The sequence below is a fragment of the Palaemon carinicauda genome, chromosome 19 (assembly GCF_036898095.1).
Source record: "Palaemon carinicauda isolate YSFRI2023 chromosome 19, ASM3689809v2, whole genome shotgun sequence".
NCBI classification, from domain to species: domain Eukaryota; kingdom Metazoa; phylum Arthropoda; class Malacostraca; order Decapoda; family Palaemonidae; genus Palaemon; species Palaemon carinicauda.
The window spans coordinates 20553069-20574764 of NC_090743.1; the positions used below are offsets into that span (position 1 = coordinate 20553069).

General features: G+C 38.9%; 2 protein-coding genes and 1 pseudogene across 3 annotated transcripts in view; 1 reads left to right on the plus strand and 2 right to left on the minus strand.

The window, feature by feature from the left end:
* LOC137658655 (uncharacterized) overlaps nt 1-21696 on the minus strand; it is a 422221-nt pseudogene that overhangs the window by 396269 nt on the left and 4256 nt on the right.
* The window catches only part of LOC137658506 (uncharacterized), a 329004-nt gene that overhangs the window by 15320 nt on the left and 291988 nt on the right, over nt 1-21696 (plus strand). The gene's annotated exons all lie outside the window — the stretch shown is intronic.
* Nucleotides 16930-21696, minus strand: part of LOC137658921 (uncharacterized) — a 69737-nt gene continuing 64970 nt past the window's right edge. The window contains exons 14-20 of the mRNA XM_068394038.1: nt 20897-21024; nt 20276-20506; nt 19997-20060; nt 18842-18978; nt 18247-18355; nt 17791-17899; nt 16930-17535 (exon numbers count right to left, since the gene is read on the minus strand). Of these exons, the coding sequence (XP_068250139.1) occupies nt 17262-17535; nt 17791-17899; nt 18247-18355; nt 18842-18978; nt 19997-20060; nt 20276-20506; nt 20897-21024 (1052 nt within the window). The 3' untranslated portion in view covers nt 16930-17261. The remainder of the gene's footprint in view (nt 17536-17790; nt 17900-18246; nt 18356-18841; nt 18979-19996; nt 20061-20275; nt 20507-20896; nt 21025-21696) is intronic.

Genomic DNA, 21696 nt, shown 5'->3' on the forward strand with positions numbered 1-21696 from the left:
TTCTTGTAAAGAATGAAAAGGAAATCTAACTTACAATAAGTATTTAACTTTTAATATAAAAAGATTATATTAATTTTTAAGAAATTTTTGTGTTTTTAGTATTCGTTCTTTAAATCATCGATACTATTTTCAAGGATTAAATAGAACTAGCGTATTTTTAATTTTCGCAGCGTAGTTCTCATGAAAATACGATGCAGTCCCACCAATTCTTTATATCGTTGTTTATTTTCTTTCGATGTTGGGATTCTAGTATTATTCGTATATTCACATATGTGTTCCGATTGTAAAGTGCAGCAATCCACTATTTTTGGAAACCCTTAAGATTTAAGGGTTGTTTACATATATATATATATATATATATATATATATATATATATATATATATATATACGTTATGCGATATCTGTTAATTTTAATAATAACAAATCACTATTTTTGGGAATCTTTAAGAATGATGGGTTGTTTACATATATATATATACTGTATGTTATTCCTATATCTGTTCATTTGAATTATATAACATGTAACTTTCCCGGTAGTTATATATAACTACCGGGTGAGTATGTATAACATTCATCTTTACCGGTAGTTGTATGTAACTACCGGGTAAGTGTGTTCAAACATTTATTTACAATGAAAATATCAGGGTAATATTTTATAAAAAATATTTTGTTACATTTTTATATAGCAAGAACTAGAAACGATTTTGCATTCTCATTCAAGCCCTTGGCTGTAGAGAAAGATCTATCACAACGGGCAGGACTAATTATGGTCTTTTGTGTAAGAGTTAAAAGTGCAAGTTTCAGTGCTAAATTAGTGCAGTGAATTTATTCAGCACAGTGGACGTTTTTTCCTAGCCTTAGACCTCTTCCAAGCTCCCTAACCCCTGGGAGAAGGAATGTCGATCGGCCAAAGGAAACGAGAGGCGTTTGCTCATGAGCAGACGTCCTCTCGAGCGTTCCTGTTGACTTTCCCAAGAATGCTTGCACTTGCCATGGGAAAGCAAAGAGCGTTGGACGTTAAGCTACTAACATTGCTGTTAGAGTCTTGCATTGCATCATATTTGCTAATAATAGCAATACTATAATGCTTACGAACCAACATAGATACGGTTTTTGTTCCAGAGCGCCAGTCGGCCATGAGAACCCTCTGATGAACTGAACGCGCCGAGTGACGTAATGAAGATAATTTTACGCTCGGCGCTAAGTCTTTCAGGATGCTCGGCGCCACGTCTTTCAGGACGATCGGCGCCACGTCTTTCAGGACGCTCGGCGCCACGTCTTTCAGGACGCTCGGCGCCACGTCTTTCAGGATGCTCGGCTCCTCGTCTTTCAGGACGCTCGGCTCCTCGTCTTTCAGAACGCTCGGCGCCACGTCTTTCAGGACGTTTGGCGCCACGTCTTTCAGGACGATCGGCGCCACGTCTTTCAGGACAATTGGCGCCTCGTATTTCAGGATGCTCGGCGCCTCGTCTTTCAGGACGCTCGGCGCCTCGTCTTTCAGGACGCTCGGCGCCTCGTCTTTCAGGACGTTCGGCGTCACGTCTTACAAGATCTTTGTCAGTAGAAGACATTGGTGATCAATTTTCTCCTGTTGAATTTGAGATTCTCAGAAGGAGAAGATCCTTATTCCTTTCGTCATTCAGTTGATTTAGAAACTCATGAAAGTTTTTTATGATTAGTTCCCAAATTATTTTATGCCTGTTGCTACCACGTTCGCCACCCTCTGAATTTACACGTGGTCATCAATGAAGCTTTAAGGATGGTGGGAGACTGTTTAGAGTCTCAGAAGCCCCAGGAAAGACAGCTTTCTTTTTTCCTCTGAATAACCTGGCCTCTAGATCTTGTATCTGAGGTACTAGATTATTTTTATTATTATCTCCAGCCAAGTTACAACCCAAGTTGGAAAAGTAAGATGCTTTAAGCCCAAGGTTCTACAGAAGTTCGCCTCTCACGAAGGGACCAGGTTGACGTTGGTTGCTCTCCTCTGGCCCTCAAGGGAATGGATCACCAAGGTACATTAATGGCTGGTGGACATTTCAAGAAGCTTGCAATTGCGTTTGGATCTTCTCCGACAACCTCACATAAAAAGATTCCATCAAAGCCTCCCCACGCTTCGTTTAACTGCCTTCAGACTATCGAGAGACTCTCTAGAGCTCGAGGGTTTTCGAAGGAGGCAGCTAGAGCTATTGCCAGGGCAAGGAGATCCTCTACCATCAGGATCTACCAATCCAAATGGGAGGTATTTAGAGATTCAGCTGCTTCATCTTAGAAATAACCGTAACTTTTCTGCCTCTACTATTAAAGGCTACAGGAACATGTTAGCTGCAGTGTTCAGACACAGGAACATGGATCTGTCGAACAATAGAGATCTTCAAGACCTTCTTAAGTCTTTCGAGCCTTCCAAGGTGCATCAGATTATTACTCCAGCTTGGTATTTGAATGTTGTACTTAAGTTTCTCATGTGTGAGAGATTTGAACCTCTGCACTCAGCCTCTCTTTTTAGTGAGTCTTTCTACCGCAAAGAGAGTTAGTGAAGTGCATGCCTTCAGCAAGAATATCGGCTTCTGCTCTAATAAGGCAGTATGCTCCTTGCAACTTGGTTTCTTGGCCAAAAAGGAGCGTCCATCTTATCCATGGCCAAAATCTTTTGAGATTCCCAACCTGTCGGATGTGGTTGGTAATGAAATTGAAAGAGTCTTGTGCCCCGTAAGAGCACTAAAATCTTATCTGGACAGAACCAAAACTTTACGAGGTGAATCAGAGGCTTTATGGTGTTCGGTCAAGAAGCCCTCCTTACCAATGTTGAAGAATGCCTTATCATATTTTGTCAGATATTTTTTTATTAAAGAGGCTCACATTCACTGGGGTGAGACTGACCTTAGATTATTGAAAGTTAAGACTCATGAAGTCAGAGCAGTGGCAACGTCAGTGGCTTTCAAGCAAAATAGATCCCTTAGAAGCATTATGGACGCAACCTTTTGGAGGAGTAAATCTGTTCGCTTCACATTATTTAAAGAATGTCCAGACTCTTTATGAGGACTGCTACATGTTGGGACCATCCATAGCAGCGAGTGCAGTAGTGGGTGAAGGTTCTACCACTACATTCCCTTAATCCCAATACCTTTTTCTTCTCTTGAAACTATTGTTTTTTGGGTTGTATGTGGAGACTGAGACAGTCTTCCGCAATATTTTGATTTGGCGGGTGGTCAAACTTGTTTCTTGAGAGCGCTCAGATCAACGGTATTGTTTAGGTCCTGTCATAAGGGTGTTCACCCCAGATATTACAGCTTTTAGAGGTCTTTCAGCCCCCTGAGTGGATCGCTGGGCTTCATAAGGATACCGGACTAATGAGGCAGAGTATCATCAAAGTCAGCTTCCTTATCAGGTACTAATCCTTAAGTTTGTTTTATATCAAAACTCTTGAGCTATATTCCTACAATGGTTAATGCTGGTCTCTTACCCTCAACCAAGGGTGTGAATCAGCTATATATATACACACCGGCTAAGTTAAATGTTTAAAAATGATATTTTCATATTAAAATAAATTTTTGAACATACTTACCAGGTGGATATATATAATTTAATGCCCTCCCTTCCGCCCCTCTAGAGACCCTACGGGCAGAGAAGACCTGAAGAGCTGTGGAATAGTGATGGTATCCTGGCGAGTGGTGGTGCTAGTGTACACCCATCAACCCAACCCCTCGATCGCCCGTGAGTTTTGAATCGGCTGCCGGACCGTCGGAGACCTTAGCTATATATATATCCACCGTGTAAGTATGTTCAAAAATTTATTTTAATATGAAAATATTTTTACACTGCGCAGTCTCATGACAATAGATTCAGTTCCAACAATTCTTTGATATTGTTGTTTTTTTTGGGGGGCTGCCAGTATTTTTAAACACAAGACTTACCTGGTATTTAATTATACATAGCTACGAGGTGGGTGTGTTCAAGGATTTATTTTATAATGAAAATAACATTTTTCATATATTCACGTTTATATTCCAATTAAAAGTGTAGTAAACCGTTATTTTTGGAACCATTTTAATTGAGTGTTCTTTACTTATATATACGTGACCGCTATACTGTATCTGTTCATTTTAAACATTTAAACTTACCTGCTAGTTATATAACAATAGCTTTATTCTTCTCTCCGGCGCTCACCTGCTTCGCTACGATTTCACGCCTGGAGACTATCCACCATCTCCTCGCTGAGAGAGGATTTTCGCAGTAAGTTGCGATCAGGATGTCTGGACATCTGCGAAAGTCATCCGCATCTGTCTACCAGGCGAAGTGGAAAGTCTTCTGTGGTTGGTGTCGTGGAAGGGGTATCTCTCCACTCGATGACACCATTCCAACAATAGCGAAGTTCCTCGTGTATTTGCGGGAAGAATTGCGCCTTTCAGTCTCGGCGGTGAAAGGCTATCGCTCAGCCTTAAGTCTAGCCTTCAGGCTGAAAGGGATGGACATTTCTTCTTCGCTGGAACTTTCCCTACTCATACGAAGTTACGAACTTACCTGCCCTCAGTCGGAAGTGAGACCTCCTCCATGGAACGTGGTTCGAGTTCTCATGTCTCTTAAGAGACCTACCTATGAACCATTACACCAGGCTTCAGATCGCCACCTAACTTTGAAGACGGTGTTCCTACTAGCTTTGGCTTCGACCAAGCGAGTTAGTGAACTTCATGGTCTCTCGTATGACATCGCCCATTCAAGGGGATGGGGGGATGTAACGTTCAAACTCGTCCCTGAGTTTATTGCTAAGACTCAGAATCCGGGAGTAGCGGATCCTCGGTTCGACTCCTTTCAGATTTCGAGTCTCCGTTCTGTAACAGATGACCCAGACCATCTCCTACTGTGCCCAGTAAGGAGTTTGAGGCTATATCTCAAAAGAACGGCTGCAGTCCATCCTCAGGTGCAAGCGTTATTTGTTAGCAAAGGGAGAACTAGAGGAGGGTCACCAAGAACACCATCTCGGCATGGATTCGTATTGTGATCCATCTGTCCCTGAATCCAGACCCTCCTCTGTCACGTCGCCCCAGAGCACATGATGTCAGGGGCATAGCTACGTCTCTGGCCTTCAAAGAGAATTTCTCAGTGACGCAGGTTCTTCAAGCTGGGGTGTGGAAGGGTCAGACGACCTTCACAGCCCACTACCTGCAAGATGTGACCTACAGGTGGCTCGATATGTTCTCTGTCGGCCCTGTGGTGGCTGCACAACAGCTTGTTTAAAACCTCAAGCTCCTTATTGGACAAGTAGCAGAAGGTTGAGGGCATTGTTACCGGGTTTTAGTCTGCATGAATGAAAAGGTTTGTCTGGCCCTTATTCTTTTCTTCATCTTCCCCTCTCTTGGGGAAAGCAGCATCCTGGGTTCTCTGCATAGCTGACCTCAAACCACTGCGGGTAAACCATGTTTCCTTGTGTTCCTAGTATTAAGCTAATACTGTCACGTACCCATACCCCGACGAGGTGGTAATACCTTATTAAATAGCTAAGGTTTGTATAGTTAGGAAAAATACAAATTATCTACGAATTTGTCATTTTCTGCATCGGTGTCACCTGATGTTGATCCTAATTGGACTATGCTGCTAGCATGAAGCAGCGGCTCTCGTCTTTTATGCAGTCTTATCAGCCTGTTGTTAGCAAAGTGATGGTTCATCATGATTCTTATCAGGACGCGTTGTTGCACATGCGGCCTACCAGCAAGCTAAATGTTGAACAGAGTGATAAGGCTTCTATGTCCCATTGAGTGTCTGCTTCACTTGATACCAGACATCAAGCGGCCAAGCGTGTCGTCGAGCGTCAACCTTCCAAGCGCGGCGACGATCTCTAGGCAGCTAAGCATGGCATTGGGTGTCAAGCTGAACGTGACGTTGTGTGTCAAGCTGAACATATTCGGCTCTCCTGATAACGTGCAATCACTTCGATTTTTTCTTCATCAGTATTTGGAAAGGAAAACACATACTTTCGGTCCATTTCGGTAACTCTCTTTGCAGTTTGGTACACACCACATAATAGGCTCTAGCATGGATTCCAAACCAGTAAAATTTTCTGGAATAACAGCAGAAAAATGTAAAGAAATAGAGCACGACCCCTTTACTTAAAGCCTATAGTAGCAGTGTGATAGCACTACTCGGGACGTGTGGGACCTTTCTTAACTCCCCCCCCCACTGACCTAGCCTTCTTTCGAGACGGCCTTGACAAAGCCCTCCCTTTTGCCCTCTTTGCTATCAGGAATCGCCCTAACTCTTCCACTGGTGTACCTCCTTTTGAGTTGGTATTTGGGCACAAGGATCGTGGACCATTGGAAATTGTTTTTGAAATGCTCAATTCCAACTGGAAGGAGGAAATAAATGTTAAAAGGTTTGTGGAAGACTTGAAGGGAAGAGTCCCAGTCAGTAATGAAGAACAGCTTTGACAACAAGGTAAAGGTACGTTCATTTGAACTGGGGGAATAAGTTTTTGTGCTGAGTTTGGACCCGGGTAGTTTTCTCGAACTAAGATATAAGGGCCCTTGGAAGGTTTTGAAGAAACTGTCACAGGTTAACTATGAAATTGAAGCGTCCGGTTCTAGCTGTAAATGTAGAATATTTCATGTTAATCGTTTCAAACCTTATATTGGTAAGCAAGGTGATCCATTAGCAATAGTGTCAGAGCCTGTGTCTGTGGTATTGGATGGGCCTCCCGAGGATTCTGATGAGTTAGGGTGTCAGTTTCCTTTGGATGCATTGGGTGAAAATATGCAAAATTTGGAGATGTTAAAAAGTAGTTTAGATCATTTAGATGCTAACAAACGGGAGGATGTACTTGATTTAATTTATTCCTTTTCAGATATTTTTCAGGATGCTCCAGGTAGGACAAATATTTCAAGTCATGACGTTGATGTAGGTGATGCTTCCCCTGTGAAGCAAAATCCTTACTGGTTGAACCCAGTAAAATAGTATTTGGTCCGTAAGGAGATAGAGTATATGTTGAAACAAAACCTTATTCAACCATCTGTAAGTCCCTGGAGTTCTCCTATTGTATTAGTAAAGAAAACAGACGGTAAGTTCCGCATGTGTGTGGACTACCGTAAAGTGAACACCAATACGAAAAAGGATTCTTTTCCTCTCCCTCGTATTGATGATTGTCTGGATTGGATTGGTTTTGCCAAATTTATTACTAAGCTGGGTCTTTAAAGGGTTATTGGCAGGTTCCATTGTCCGACCGAGCTCGTGAAATATCCGCATTTGTCACTCTATTTGGCCTATACGAGTGTAAAGTTATGCCTTTTGGAATGAAAAATTCTGCATGTACTTTTCAAAGGCTCATGAATAGGGTAATTTGTTGTTTGGAAGGAGTGGAAATTTATATTGATGACTTAGTAGTATATAGTAATGACTGGGATACCCACATGTTAAGGTTATGTAAGATTTTTGAAGCCCTGAGATCTGCGGGGTTTGTTGTTGATTTGGCTAAGTGCGAATTGGGCCAGGCCAAGGTTTGTTATTTGGGTCATGAGGTTGGTTTAGGTCAGGTGGCTCCGAAACAAGCTAACCTCAAGGCAATTATAAATTTGAAAAGGCCTGGTAATGTTAGAGGTAAGAAGAGTGCTAGGCATGACGTGTTATTACCGCAAATTTGTCCGTAATTACTCTGATCTTGCTCAGCCTCTTACTAGTTTATTAGAAAAAGGAAAAAAGTTCTGAGGGTCGGATCAGTGTGAAGATTCTTTTAATAAACTTAAATCAGTATTAATTACTAAATCCATTTTGACTCCTCCAGATTTTCAGAAGCCTTTTATTATAGCAGTAGATGCCAGTGACGTCGGCATTGGAGGTGTTCTTTTTCAGAGAAAGGAGGACGTAGTTCATCCTGTGTCTTACTGTAGTAAAGAGCTTTTGGCGGCAGAAAAACGTTACTCCACTATAGAAAAGGAAGCTCTCTCTTTGGTCCGCGCTCTTAAGTATTTCAAGCAGTACGTGACATTTTTCTTTCCTGGTTGAGATATGGACGTATCACAATCCTCTGGTTTTCATCGAGCTGATGAAGGGAGCAAATCAGAGGATTTTGCGCTGGGCCCTTTTCTACAGGAATTCAATTTGGTTATAAAACATGTTAAAGTGACTGACAACAAAATTCCTGATACCCTTTCTAGAATTTAGTGTACTTGCCTGATCCTTCTCATACGCCGCCTTGGTCGTTTCTCTTTTGAGGTTGTATTAAAAAAAAAATTTAGATAAAGTTCAGGAGGTTTCTTTGAGTGGTATACACACTAGTGTTTTATGAAAGTTCCCCTAAATTAATTATTGATTTGTCCCGATATACTAAGATTTTTGATTGTATAATAATATATATGACTTTTTGGACTATAATGTGGTTGTATTGTAGGTTAAGGTGTATGTCTGTGGGCATACCTATAAGTTTATTTAGGTTTAGCTTGGTAGGTTTGTTTCCATAGAAATGGAGATTTTTTTTTTTTTGACGAAATGCGGTAATATTTGATCTTTAAAATTGTGGTAAGCTATATAAAGCTTTTGGGTTGTGTTCTTTAGGGATACTTTCTGTTTGGTTTCAAGTTTATTGTTCTATTTATATACTTATTGTTCTTACTTTACATGTGCATTTCCATTTGTATATAAAGAAATAATAATTTTTCTGTTTAGAATTTTTTTTCCTTGGGGGTGGAAGGTATTATGTATTAACTAATTTTTGCTTTTGTTCACATCAGCCTTGTTACTGCATTTTTTGTTTTATATAAAATTAGCATAAGATGTAGTTAATAAGGTTTCAATTGTAAATTTAATTTTTTTTTCTTTTGAAGTGTTGTTTTAACCTTCTCCCGGCTTGCTTAAAGATTTATAAGTCTAGTTTAATGCTTGTTTCTTTTCTGTGTTATTCGAGTCATTGGTGAGAAGAGACACCTGTGTTTACGTGCAAGGAACTCGATGGTTGAAAGACACAGTTCGAGCTCGATGCTCCCCAGACCTATTGCAGCAGCTGGCTTATGTGAGCTTTTCCGAGAATTGCCACGCCAACGTTTGACGGCTTTTAGCAGGTGCATTTCTGACACCTGTGGTGTTTTGCATTTCCTGTGTGTTCTCTTCTGCGGTCTGCAGCACCGATGTAGGAATCCTGGCTTCAAGGTGGACGCGGGAGAGACACCGCCGTCAACGCATCCTCGACATAGGCAATTGTGGGAGCTTCGGAGCTCGTGGTGACATGTAGGAAGGCAATTGCCATGTAGGAAATATTGTTTACCTTCCTTTTGGGTTGGGACTCCATTTCCCTCCCTTTGATGAGGAGTCCTGCTGAGCTGCATTCCCTATGGTAGCCAAGTGTTAGTGAAGTCACTACCTTGGTAGGAGCCGGGGGGGGGGGGGGTGATTTTATCCAGCCCCAAAGAGTGTGGGAATACATATATTTATTTTTTTTTCTTGTGGATAATTATTTAAATGTTCGACTTTCTCTCGTTGAGAGTGATGTTTCCCGTTGGGGAATTTTGTTAATTCTTAATTGTTAGTTGTTAATTATTAATTCTAATTGTCAGGTAGTCACAAGGCTGACTGTTTTAAGTTTCGTTGTTATTAAATATTGTTAAGTTTTCCCAAGTGTTTTCGTTTCCGCTCACCATTTTACTGCTGGGTATTTTTGTAAACACTGACATCTCTTATCGGGCAATAAGAACTTGCACCACGGCCCGACAAGGGTCGTAACAGTCACACCTGGATGACACATGAATTTCTGCTGGCTGGCCAACACCAACCATCTTGCGACGACTGTTTGATACCTTGACAGTGAGGCTTTGTTGACTGAATGCCCCACTTATAGCAATGAAAGAAGTAGATATCTGTTTGAGGCTCGTGGTGAAGATGGGAGGTTTATCCTTGCCAAGATCCTTGGACATGATGTGTCGTACAATGCCAGTGGCATTTTTAAATTCATATCAGAAGCAGGTCTTAATGCTATTTAACTTTTATATCATATTAAATTCTAGTGGAATTTTTGAATTTATATCAAAAGTAGGTCTTCTTAATGCTATTTAACTTTTATAAAATTTTACTTTTTAATTGAATATTCCTTTAATCTTTATTTATGATAAACGATACCGGCGTCAATGACCTTCGATGTCAGGATGCCAGAGAACTTCAAATCAATCAATCTGTCCTGTTTACGTATATTCATCACCAATCTCTAGAGGTTCGTCCATAACTCTTATTTGTTGTCTCTGCATTTTCACTAAACATTATCTTAGTTTTACTCTTTGATTTTCAGTCCTACATTTCTGCTTTGTCTTCAAATCAATCGCATTTTGCGATTACTTCTTAAATAACTAAACTGCTATGTCATCTGCAAATCTTAAGTTGTTAAGGTATTCCCAATTGATATCTACTCCTACAGTTTCCCAATATAAATTCTTAAATACTTCTTCTAGGCAGGCTGTGAATAATTTAGTAGAGATGGGGTCACCTTATTTAACTCTTTTCTCGGTTAGGATTTTCTCACTATCTTTATGTAGTTTTAGAATATATTTTATATATATTCTATATGATATATATGCATACATAACATTTGTCTGTTTATGAGTATGGTTGTTCACAAATGCATGTATTATACAAGTGTGTATACAAAATATTGTGTTTGTATATATATATATATATATATATATATATATATATATATATATATATATATATATATATATATATACAGTGAACCCTCGTTTATCGCGGTAGATAGGTTCCAGACGCGGGCGCGATAGGTGAAAATCCGCGAAGTAGTGACATCATATTTACCTATTTATTTAACATGTATATTCGGACTTTTAAAACCTTCCCTTGTACGTAGTACTGTTAACAAACCACCCTTTAATGTACAGAACACTTAATGCATGTACTACAGCACCCTAAACTAAAACAGGCACAAATATTAAAGGCGATTTTATATCATGCGTTTCCTAAACACCTAAAAAGCACGATAAAAAATGGCAACCAATGTTTTGTTTACGTTCATCTCTGATCATAATGAAGAAACAAACTCATTTAGTGTACAGTACACATATATGTATTGGTTAGTTTTTGCATCGATTATATTGATTATACAGTACTGTACTGTATGTTGATTTGTTTATTACCAATGTTTTAGTTTACGTATTTTTCTTAGGACTTCCAAATGAAATGTTTTTCTTTATGACGCCGCCTGAAACGACGGCGTGTACGCTCAGTAAACAACCACGCTCAGAACAAACAAGGCATTTAACGCGCATGATGATAGTGATAAATAATGATACAGTACATACAGTATTTACAGTAAAAGCATTTACAAAATATGTTACCTTACAAATATAAATTATACAGTATTGTACGTAGCAAAGCAGGAAAACAATTTACGAGAGAGAGAGAGAGAGAGAGAGAGAGAGAGAGAGAGATTGTTTTACGTACGTAAATGTAAATTTTAAACAAAAAAAATATGATAGGTTACAACATGTAGACTTTTAAAACCTTCCCTTTAACTTAATGCATACAGTACGTACATTACTAAACTATAAAACAGGCAGTAAGAATATTAAAGTAAAAAATAAAGATTGTTACTGTACTCACCACGAAAGAAGTTGAAGAAAAACTTGAATGGTGATGGCGATGAATTTGCTGCACAGTAGAAATGATGATGATGAAGCTGATGATGTGTTCTACTGTGCAGTCAATGATAGTATTTTACGTCTCTTCAGACGGAGGTGTCTTTTCCTGGGACACCTCTTCAACTTCTTCAATTTCTTCCGAAGGCGTACTAGCAGGAGGAACTGGCTCTTTTTCGCGAGGCTGGAAAAACATTGTGATCGGAAGTTGCTGCCGCTGCTTCTTTTTTCGCTCTAAGAGCATCCTGTAGGGAGTCATGATGTCATCGACCTTGTTGGAGAATTGCATAGACCGAACCATATCCTCGTCCCACTCTTGTAACATTTCTTTCGCCTCCTTAATATGGTTGCAGAACTTGGCAAGCCGTTCTAATGTTAAGCCCGTTTCTTCGACATTTTCTTGGGTCTCTTCCTGGGTATCACTCTCTTCCTCACTTGCCGATTTCGTCAGGTCTTCGAGGTCTGCGTCAGTTAGGGGCTGGGAATGGCAGTCCAACAACTCGTCGACGTCTTCAGTCGTCATGTTGCCAAACCCGTCACCTCCAATTATGGCAGCCAACTGCACAGATTTCCGTATTGCAGAGTGTTGGATTTCCGACGGAGTAAATCCCTTGTCGTCGTAAACAATATCGGGCCACAACTTCTTCCAGCTCGCATTCACGGTTGCAGGTTTCATCTCTTGAAGTGCCTTCTGAATATTCTGCAGGCATGTGGCTATGGTGTACTGCCGCCAGTACGCCTTCAAGTTGAAATCTTCATCCTCGTCATCTTGGGCAGCATCCACACACGCAACGAGGTCCGCCAAGGTATTCTTCGTGTAGAGGGCCTTGAATGCCCTGATAACCCCCTGGTCCATCGGTTGAATTAATGACGTGGTGTTGGGTGGCAGGAACTCAACCTGAATGCCCTCATGCGACAGGTCAGTTGCGTGTCCACCAGCGTTATCCATAAGGAGAAGGATCTTGAATGGCAAGCCCTTCTCTAAGAGATATTTACTGACTTGCGGGATAAAACACTGGTGGAACCAGTTGGAGGTCAGCATCTTCGTAATCCATGCTTTTTGATTATGCATCCAGTACACGGGAAGGAGATTCTTATTTTTATTTTTCAAAGCGCGAGGATTTTTCGACTTATAAATAAGCCCCGGCTTTAACAAAAATCCAGCAGCATTGCCACACATCACGAGGGTAACGCGATCCTTGAATGCCTTAAAGCCAGAGGCTTTGGCTTCCTCTTTGAACAGGAAAGTTCGCGACGGCATTCTCTTCCAAAACAAGCCAGTCTCATCCATATTAAAGACTTGTTCCGGCTTGTATCCACCTTCGGCGATAATATTCTTGAACGTCTGGTTCACGTAAGTTTCAGCAGCGGCAGTGTCAGCGGAAGCAGACTCCCCATGCAGGGAAACGCTTTTCAGGGCGAAGCGTTTCTGAAACTTCGCGAACCATCCTTTGCTTGCGGAAAAACGTTTCTGAGGCTGGGAATCAGTGGATGTCCCTGGTTGAGGATCATCTGCATCATCATCATCTTCAGCATGGTTGCCGTCGTCGTCTTTAGGTTCCTTTGCAGCAAAATTCTCATATAAACTCAAAGCCTTTGTTTGGATGGTGTTCGTATCCAACGCTATGTTCTTCTTCCGGCAGTCGGCAATCCACACAGCTAAAGCACCTTCCATGCGTACGATCGTTTTAATACGCGTTGTAACGACTCGCTTCGCTGATCTGCTAAAGGTGATTGCAGCCGTCTTTCTAATGTTCGCCTCGTCCTTTTTGATATAGCGAACGGTGGATTCGTTGATGCCAAAATGGCGGCCGGCGGCCGCGTAACTTCTACCATCTTTTAACATGTCGAGAAGCGTAACCTTCTCAGCTATCGTCATCATCCTTCGGTGGCGTTTAGGCTCACTACCAGCCTTAAGAGAAGCAGAACGCTTGGGAGCCATTACAGTAGGATTTACGTACAGTACTGTAACAAAAAGTTCAACTTAAAAAGGTCGCACACAGCACAGATTAAACTTCACAAACTTAAGAACGTCTACTCAGCGATACGCGGTAAGAGAAAGTGAACGATCCAGCCCCGCGAGAACTTTGATGCTGCGGGTAGAAGATGCGGGCAAAACACCAATCACAGGCTAGATAACAAAACTTGAGTTCTGATTCGTCATCTATCAGCGCTTGAACCAATCACAACCCGTCTTACAGTACTATGATGCGTTGGTTACCTACTCATAGAAGATGCCCCGCGCATACTGAACGTACGTAGATTAAGTACAATACCGTAATAATAATAAATAATGATAATAATACTGTACAGTAATAATAATAATAATAATGATAATAATAATAACAATAATAATTTTATTAACAACAACAACAATAATAATAATAATAACAATAATAATAATACACACTTTACGTACGCTATTTTACGCCTCTCTCTCTCTCTCTCTCTCTCTCTCTCTCTCTCTCGTACGCTTATTCGAAATGTGATTTTTGCAACAAAGAATATTATTGGATGCAGTACTGTACTACGTACGTATACATACAAAAGATTCATGGAAAAGAAGCACATCCATTACAGTACACACCATTCTAATATGGTATGACTGCATCTGATTTGCATTTCATGTTCGATTTAATTTTACTACGTACTGAATTATCGTATGATCACATTCTCTTTTCGTGTTTTATTTCTTTCTGTGCTGAATTATATATCATATGTAATGCAATGAACAATCAGTAAGAGCAGATATTACTAATTACAGTATTAATGGAATTACAGGTAACAAAATATCGTATTTGGGGGTCTTCAGATTTCGCGGTATTTTCGAATTTTCCGGAAAATCCGCGATATGTATATATATATGGGTTATGGAAAAACCCCGCGAAGTGGTGAATCCGCGATTGTCGAACCGCGAAGTAGCGAGGGTTCACTGTATATATATATATATATATATATATATATATATATATATATATATATATATATATATATATATATATATATATATATTAGGTTTTAGATTGGCCAGGGCACCAGCCACCCGTTGAGATACTACCGCTGGAGTGTTAAGGGGTCCTTTGACTGGCCAGACAGTACTACTTTGGATCCTTCTCTCTGGTAACGGTTCACTTTCCCTTTGCCTACATATACACCAAATAGTCTGGCCTATTCTTTACCGATTCTCCTCTGTCCTCATACACCTGACATCACTGACATTAGCAAACAATTCTTCTTCACCCAAGAGGTTAACTACAAAACTAATTGTTCAGTGGCTCCTTTTGATAAGGGTAGAAGAGACTCTAGCTATGGTAAGCAGCTCTTCTAGGAGAACGACACTCCAAAATCAAACCATTGTTCTCTAGTCTTGGGTAGTACCCTAGGCTCTGTACCATGTTTTTTCACTGTCTTTGGTTAGAGTTCTCTTGCCTGAGGGTACACTGGGCCTACTATTTTATCTAATTCTTCCGCTTTTTTTTTTTTTTTTTTTTTTGTAATTTATATAGGAAATATTTATTTTAATGTTACTGTTCTTGAAATATTTTATTTTTTCTTGTTTCCTTTCCTCACTGGGCTAGTTTCCCTGATAGGGCCCCTGGGCTTGTAGCATCCTGCTTTTCTAATTGGGATTGTAGTTTAGCAGTTAATAATAATGATAATAATTTATAGTAATATACAGTATATATATATATATATATATATATATATATATATATGTATATATATATATATATATATATATATATATATATATATATATATATATATATATGTGTGTGTGTGTGTGTGTGTGTGTGTATTTATGTATTTAAGTATGTGTTGGTTTGTATATATTCAAATAATCCACTAATTATAGAATTATCTCTTGACTTGTGATCAAAGATCAAAAGGGAAACTCATATTTTTATAAGAGGTTATGGTCAGCCAAGGATTCGAGCTATTTATCATCAGGCCACGAAGATATGGCAAAGGGGGTTCGACTGTTACCTCAGGGCTCGAATCCTTGGCTGATTAGAAGCTCTTATCAAAAAATTAATTCCTCTTTTGGACTTTGATCCTGAGATAGAGTGAATTTGATATTAAGAGGGAATTGGGGTTTATTTGAATAAACGAAAATAACGACATTTAATGATAGATTATAATTTTATGTGTATATATATATATATATATATATATATATATATATATATATATATATATATATATATATATATATATATATATATATATATATATATATATATATCAATTGCTAAGCTACAACCCTAGCTGGAAAAGCAGGATGCTATAAGCCCAGGGGCCCCAACAAGGGAACTAGCCCAGTGAAAAAGGAAACAAAAGAAAATAAAATATTTCAAAAGCAGTAACAACAGTAAAATAAATATTTCCTAAATAAACTATAAATACTTTAACAAAACAAGAGGAAGGGAAATTAGACAGAATAGTGTGCCCGACTGTACCCTCAAGCAAGAGAACTCTAACCCAAGACAATGGAAGACCATGGTACAGAGGCTATGACACTACCTAAGACTAGAGAACAATGGTTTGATTTTGGAGTGTCCTCCTAGAAGAGCTGCTTACTATAGCTAAAGAGTCTCTTCTACCCTTACCAAGAGGAGAGTAACCACTAAACTATTACAGTGCAGTAGTTAACCCAGTGGGTGAAGAAGAATTGTTTGATAATCACTGTGTTGTCAGTTGTATGAGGACAGAGGAGAATATGTAAAGAATAGGCCAGAATATTCGGTGTATGTGTAGCCAAAGGGAAAGAACCGTAACCAGAAAGAAGGATTCAATATATATATGTGTGTCTTTTTATAAACACGTATATATTAAGCAGAGAACTGTAGTTCTTTGGATGGGAAATTCAGCAGTGACCCATTGGTTTGGAGGTTTGAAAATTTTTTTTCCCGTTTGAAATGATGAACTCTAGTGGACAGACACTGGCATTGCTTAGCTAAAGGAATAATAGTAATAAAGAATTTATATATTTTGTGAGAGTAGAGAGAAACAGGAGATACTTAAGCTTCTTGTTTGTCAGGGAAATATTTTAAACTTTTGTGGACTTTTCTTGAGTTAGGCTTTAATTTTATAAATGGAGAAATCTACATTAATTTCTCTCCACTCTTGAGTTATAAGTGCATTTTTTCAGCAAGATTTTGATAAGCAAGTTAATGGTATTTTTGGTTCATTTCATGTGAAGGTTTGAATAACGATATCAGTAAGACTATTAGTGATTATACCAATGATTACAATTAAAACAATTGACGTGATTATAACCCTCGATAAATTGATAAAAAAAAAAACAAAGAAACTTGGGGATAAATTTTATTTGGCAGGATTTCATGTATATAAGATATGATTCAGAGGATTTCCAATGAAACCATATTATTCCCAATTTCATCGGTAAAAATGACCAATTATCAACTGTGTCTAAATAACAAATTACAAGATGCCATCCATCGGCCATAAAACCCATGATAACGCAAGGAAGTTCTCTCAGGATCTTGGGACATGGTTGTTATTTCTGAGGATGTGCCCTTACATACAAAAGATACGCCCTTAGAACCAGAGAGCATGGCCATGGATCTGAGGTCATGCCTTTCGGTCACAAGATCACACCCATATGATCCAAGGACGTGTCTTAGAATCGGATTATTGGCCAATGATTATAATGGGGCATTCTGAAAGGCCTAAAGCTTGTAAGATCGTGACTTCTAGGGAAATCGTGACCCTGATAGACACACAGAGGACTCATCCTCCTCAGGCAGTCTTCGTCAGTCATGTAGAAGGAATGCTCATAGGAAAGGCTGGCGCACTGCCCCTTCATCACCTTCTCAGGGGCCTGGTAGTAGCGATCGCAAATGGTCTCTGACGCGGCCGTTGTGACATTTCGTTGGATGCAGGTGGGGCTGTACCTGTTGACAGAAGAGGACAAGACTGAGTTTATCTCATTGCAAAGACTGACTAGAAGTAAAAACACTGTGGATTGCTGTGGAGTTTACAAAATCCTTTGTGTAACTGCATTAGCTTTTGGGACTGCCAAAGCTTACAGATATTATATACCTAAATATCTGTATAAAAAATATTGTAGTAAAAGGACTTATTGAAGTTTGGCCCAAATAATAAGAAGCGTTTTGAGTGATGTAATATTTCGGTGTGAATCATCTTACCTCGTCGCCCAGAAGGGAGATCCCATCTCCATAGGGGAGCCATCCAGCCATGTCCAGCCAACAGTGGTATTTGCTATTGATCCCCCAATCCAGAAATTAGAGGACAGCACTGGAAGAAAAATATTTTCAATCTGTTGAAAAAACCCCATGTCGTAATTGTCATTTTATAATTTGCTATTCTATAGATAAGTTTATTTATTTTTTATTTTAAAAAAGGATTTCAATGAAAATACATTATCTTCAATACCATTCCGGAAAGTATCTGTGAAAATCAGAAAATCTGACTACATCGATTTCAAAACGATCTTTAGAGGATTTTCAAACTTGGTGGAAGAACTAAGAAAGTTTTGACCAGCTTAGTTTTATATGATCCACACACCAATATTGAAATACAGTTTAATCATACAAAGAAGGACAGGAAGAATGTGGAAGAGGTATCTTGATTTAGAACCTCACCGTTACTCTGCAGGTGTCGAACTATTTCTGCAAAGTGGCTGATGTTCTTAATCGTCAAGAGGTCGCCGTCCAAGACGCCACAAAATGCACGAGCCTCGCCCCAGCTCACCTGTACAGAAGACAATCTTCATGTTGTCATAAAAGAACGGAAAAAGGTTCACCCCTATGGATGAAATAGGTTTCAAAGCAAATAGTACATTAGATGAAAACTACCGTGGACCATTGAATTCGGTATATTATCACAAAGAATAATACATATTTAGTTTATTAATAATTTAGTAGATTATGTAGATTTTTATCTGGTATGGGAAACGTATTCTTGGCTTTTACTTTACTCCAGTTAAAATTATGATTACTGTACCTCTAAAATTATGCAATTATTGAATTACTTTACCATTAAAATTATGCAATTATTGAACAGAGTTATAGTTCTGGAAAATGAAGAGAAATATCGCAAGTTAATCAATGTGAAATATCGTGTTACCAAATGCACTATATGGATGTGAATCACATGAAGACTGTTCATTAGCCGTTGGGACATGGACTAATATACATAGAGTGACAGAAATAGACAGAGAGGGAGATTTCCACTTACGAGGCCTATATGGAAAATTGAGAGGCACTGATCTCCTACCAGTGTGTACATCTTGGGGCATCTATCGTGTGAGATTGTGTTGGGCACGGCTAAGTGAAACTTCCTTGCCAATTCCATCGATTTCTCAAGATTATTTTCTGTGAAGGGAAAGAAAACAAATATATGTTCAATGAAGGTTTCTCCCAGGTTCTGTGTTATATTTTGGTTGTGAAAGATATCAAAAGCAAATCTGAACTTGGTACCGTACCAGTTATATAACCTTATTTATACTGGTGTTGCGATAGGTTTACTTGTGAATTCACCTTATGATAAGAACTGCTTACCTGTTACTCAACTTTTTATAATATTGTAGTGGGAAGAGATTTATTATATAAATTCAGCCTGTGAAAAAATAGCTTAACTCTTACTTAACTTTGTTTATACTGTAATGGGAATATATTTACCTATGAATTCGCCCTGTGATAAGAAAGAAGAGTTTACTTGTTACTTAACCGTATTTGCACTGTAGTGGGGTTAGATTTACTTGCGAATTAACTTTATAATAACACGAGTTTACCTGTTACTTAACCCTGTTCATACTGTAGTGGGAATAGATTTTCCTGTGAATTCACCTTATGATAAGGAGAGTTTACCTGTTACTCAACCTTTTTTTTTATACTGTAGTGGGAATAGATTTACTATTGAATTCATCTTGTAATAATGAGAGTTGAGCTGTTATTTAACCTTATTTATACTGTAGTGGAAATAGATTTACTCATGAATTGATCCCATAGTAATAAGAGTTTACCTGTTACTTAAGCTTATTTTTACTGTAGTGAGAATCGATTTACCTGTGAATTCACCTTATAAGAAGAGTTTACCTGTTAATTAACCTTGTTCATACTGTAGTGGGAATAGGTTTACCTATGAACTCGCATAATAATTAGAGTTTACCTTTTACTTAACTTATTTATACAGTAATGGGAATGAATTTATCCGTGAATAAAATTCTCCTTTTGATAACGGTATACCTGTTACTTAGCGTTGTGTATACTGTAGTGGGAATAGATTTACCTGTGAATTCACTTTATGATAAGAAGAGTTAATATGTTACTTGACCTTGTTTATAACCAGAGAATTGTATGTTTTAATATTATTTCATTCGAAAAAAATTACCTGTTTTTTCTTCTTCCGGTAGAGAAACCTTGTCGAGTTTATCAATCGTTCCAGACTGAAGCATCTGCAGTAAATAAATATAAAGATAAATTAATTCTTGAGATTCACGAATTTACATTGTTTTCAGACTTAATCAGGAAATTTATTTTAATTACCTTCATTTTACCCAAATATGTTCATCATGCATGCAGAAAATTATATATAAAAAATAGGTAAAGTAAATCTACCGGTTTATACATAAAATAAAATAAAATTAAGGAAATAAAATCACTTATTTACCAAATAAACACGCATGTCCAGGTTGCCCTCAGATCCGGGAGCTTCCAAGGAACAGAACTCTGAGATCTCACCGCATTCGGCTGCTCCAAACAATCCGGGTCCTCCAAACAATCCGGGTCCTCCAGACAATCCGGGTCCTCCAAACAATCCGGGTCCTCCAGACAATCCGGGTCCTTCAATCCATTTACACCCCGCCACGTAGTTCATCAGGCATCTGGTGTTCCTCCATATCTGTTCAAGAGATAGAAATGGCTTTTGTGAGGACATATTCGCAGTTGTCATTCGACTCAATCTTGTTGGGAAAAATATGTGGAAAATATTAATTGCGCATTTTTGGTCTCCCTGGGTTAGCCTCTCTCTCTCTCTCTCTCTCTCTCTCTCTCTCTCTCTCTCTCCATACACCTGAAAAGCGTTCACCTTAACATTAACATTTGTCTCGATACCTTTCATTCCTAGACAACCACTCCCATCATTCAAGCATTTAACGTTTCACCAACTCAACCAACGTTACTCACTCTTGATAACCAATAAGGATTTATAAAGTACAATTATCTTCAGGTATATAAATTGATTCTCTTAATGAACTGATTAGCAGACAGTTATCACGTGAACCACACTTACATCACATAATTCCGGGTCTTCGTCAGAGGCATCCGTGCAGTCGTTGTCGTCATCGCAGATGAAATTATGGGGGATGCACTTAGTGCTATTGTTGCAAGCTATGTAGCTGTTACTGCAGTCGATGGCAACTGGAAAAGGTTAGGATTCGTTACTCGTGATTGCATAATCATCATCTCGAGGTGAAAGAGAGAGACAATGAGTGAGAGGTAGATATGCTATCAGAAATAATAGAGAGAAATGAAATTGTAAACCCAAACACACGCTATTATTATTATCAGAAGCTAAGCTACAACCCTAGTTGGAAAAGCAAGATGCTGCAAGCCCAAGGGCTCCAACAGGGGAAAATAGCCCAGTACAGAAATGAAACAAGGAAATGAATACATTACAAGAGAAGTAATACAATCGAAATAAAATATTTTCAAGACCAGTAACAACATTAAATTAGATCTTTCATATTTAAACTATAAAAATTTATAAAAAAACAAGAGGAAGGTAAATAAGATAGAACTGCGTGCCCGAGTGTACCCTAGAGCAAGAGAACTCTAATCCAAGACAGTGGAAGGCAATGATACGGAGGCTATGGCACTACCCAAGACTATGGTTTGATTTTGGAGTGTCCTTCTCTTAGAAGAGGTGCTCACCATAGCTGAAGAGTTTCTTCTACCCTTACTAAGAGGAAAGTAATCACTGAACAATGACAGTGCAATAGATAACTCCTCAAGTGTAGAATTGCTTGGTAATCGCAGTGTCGTCAGGCGTATGGGGACAGGAGAATGAGGAAAGAATATGCCAGACTATTC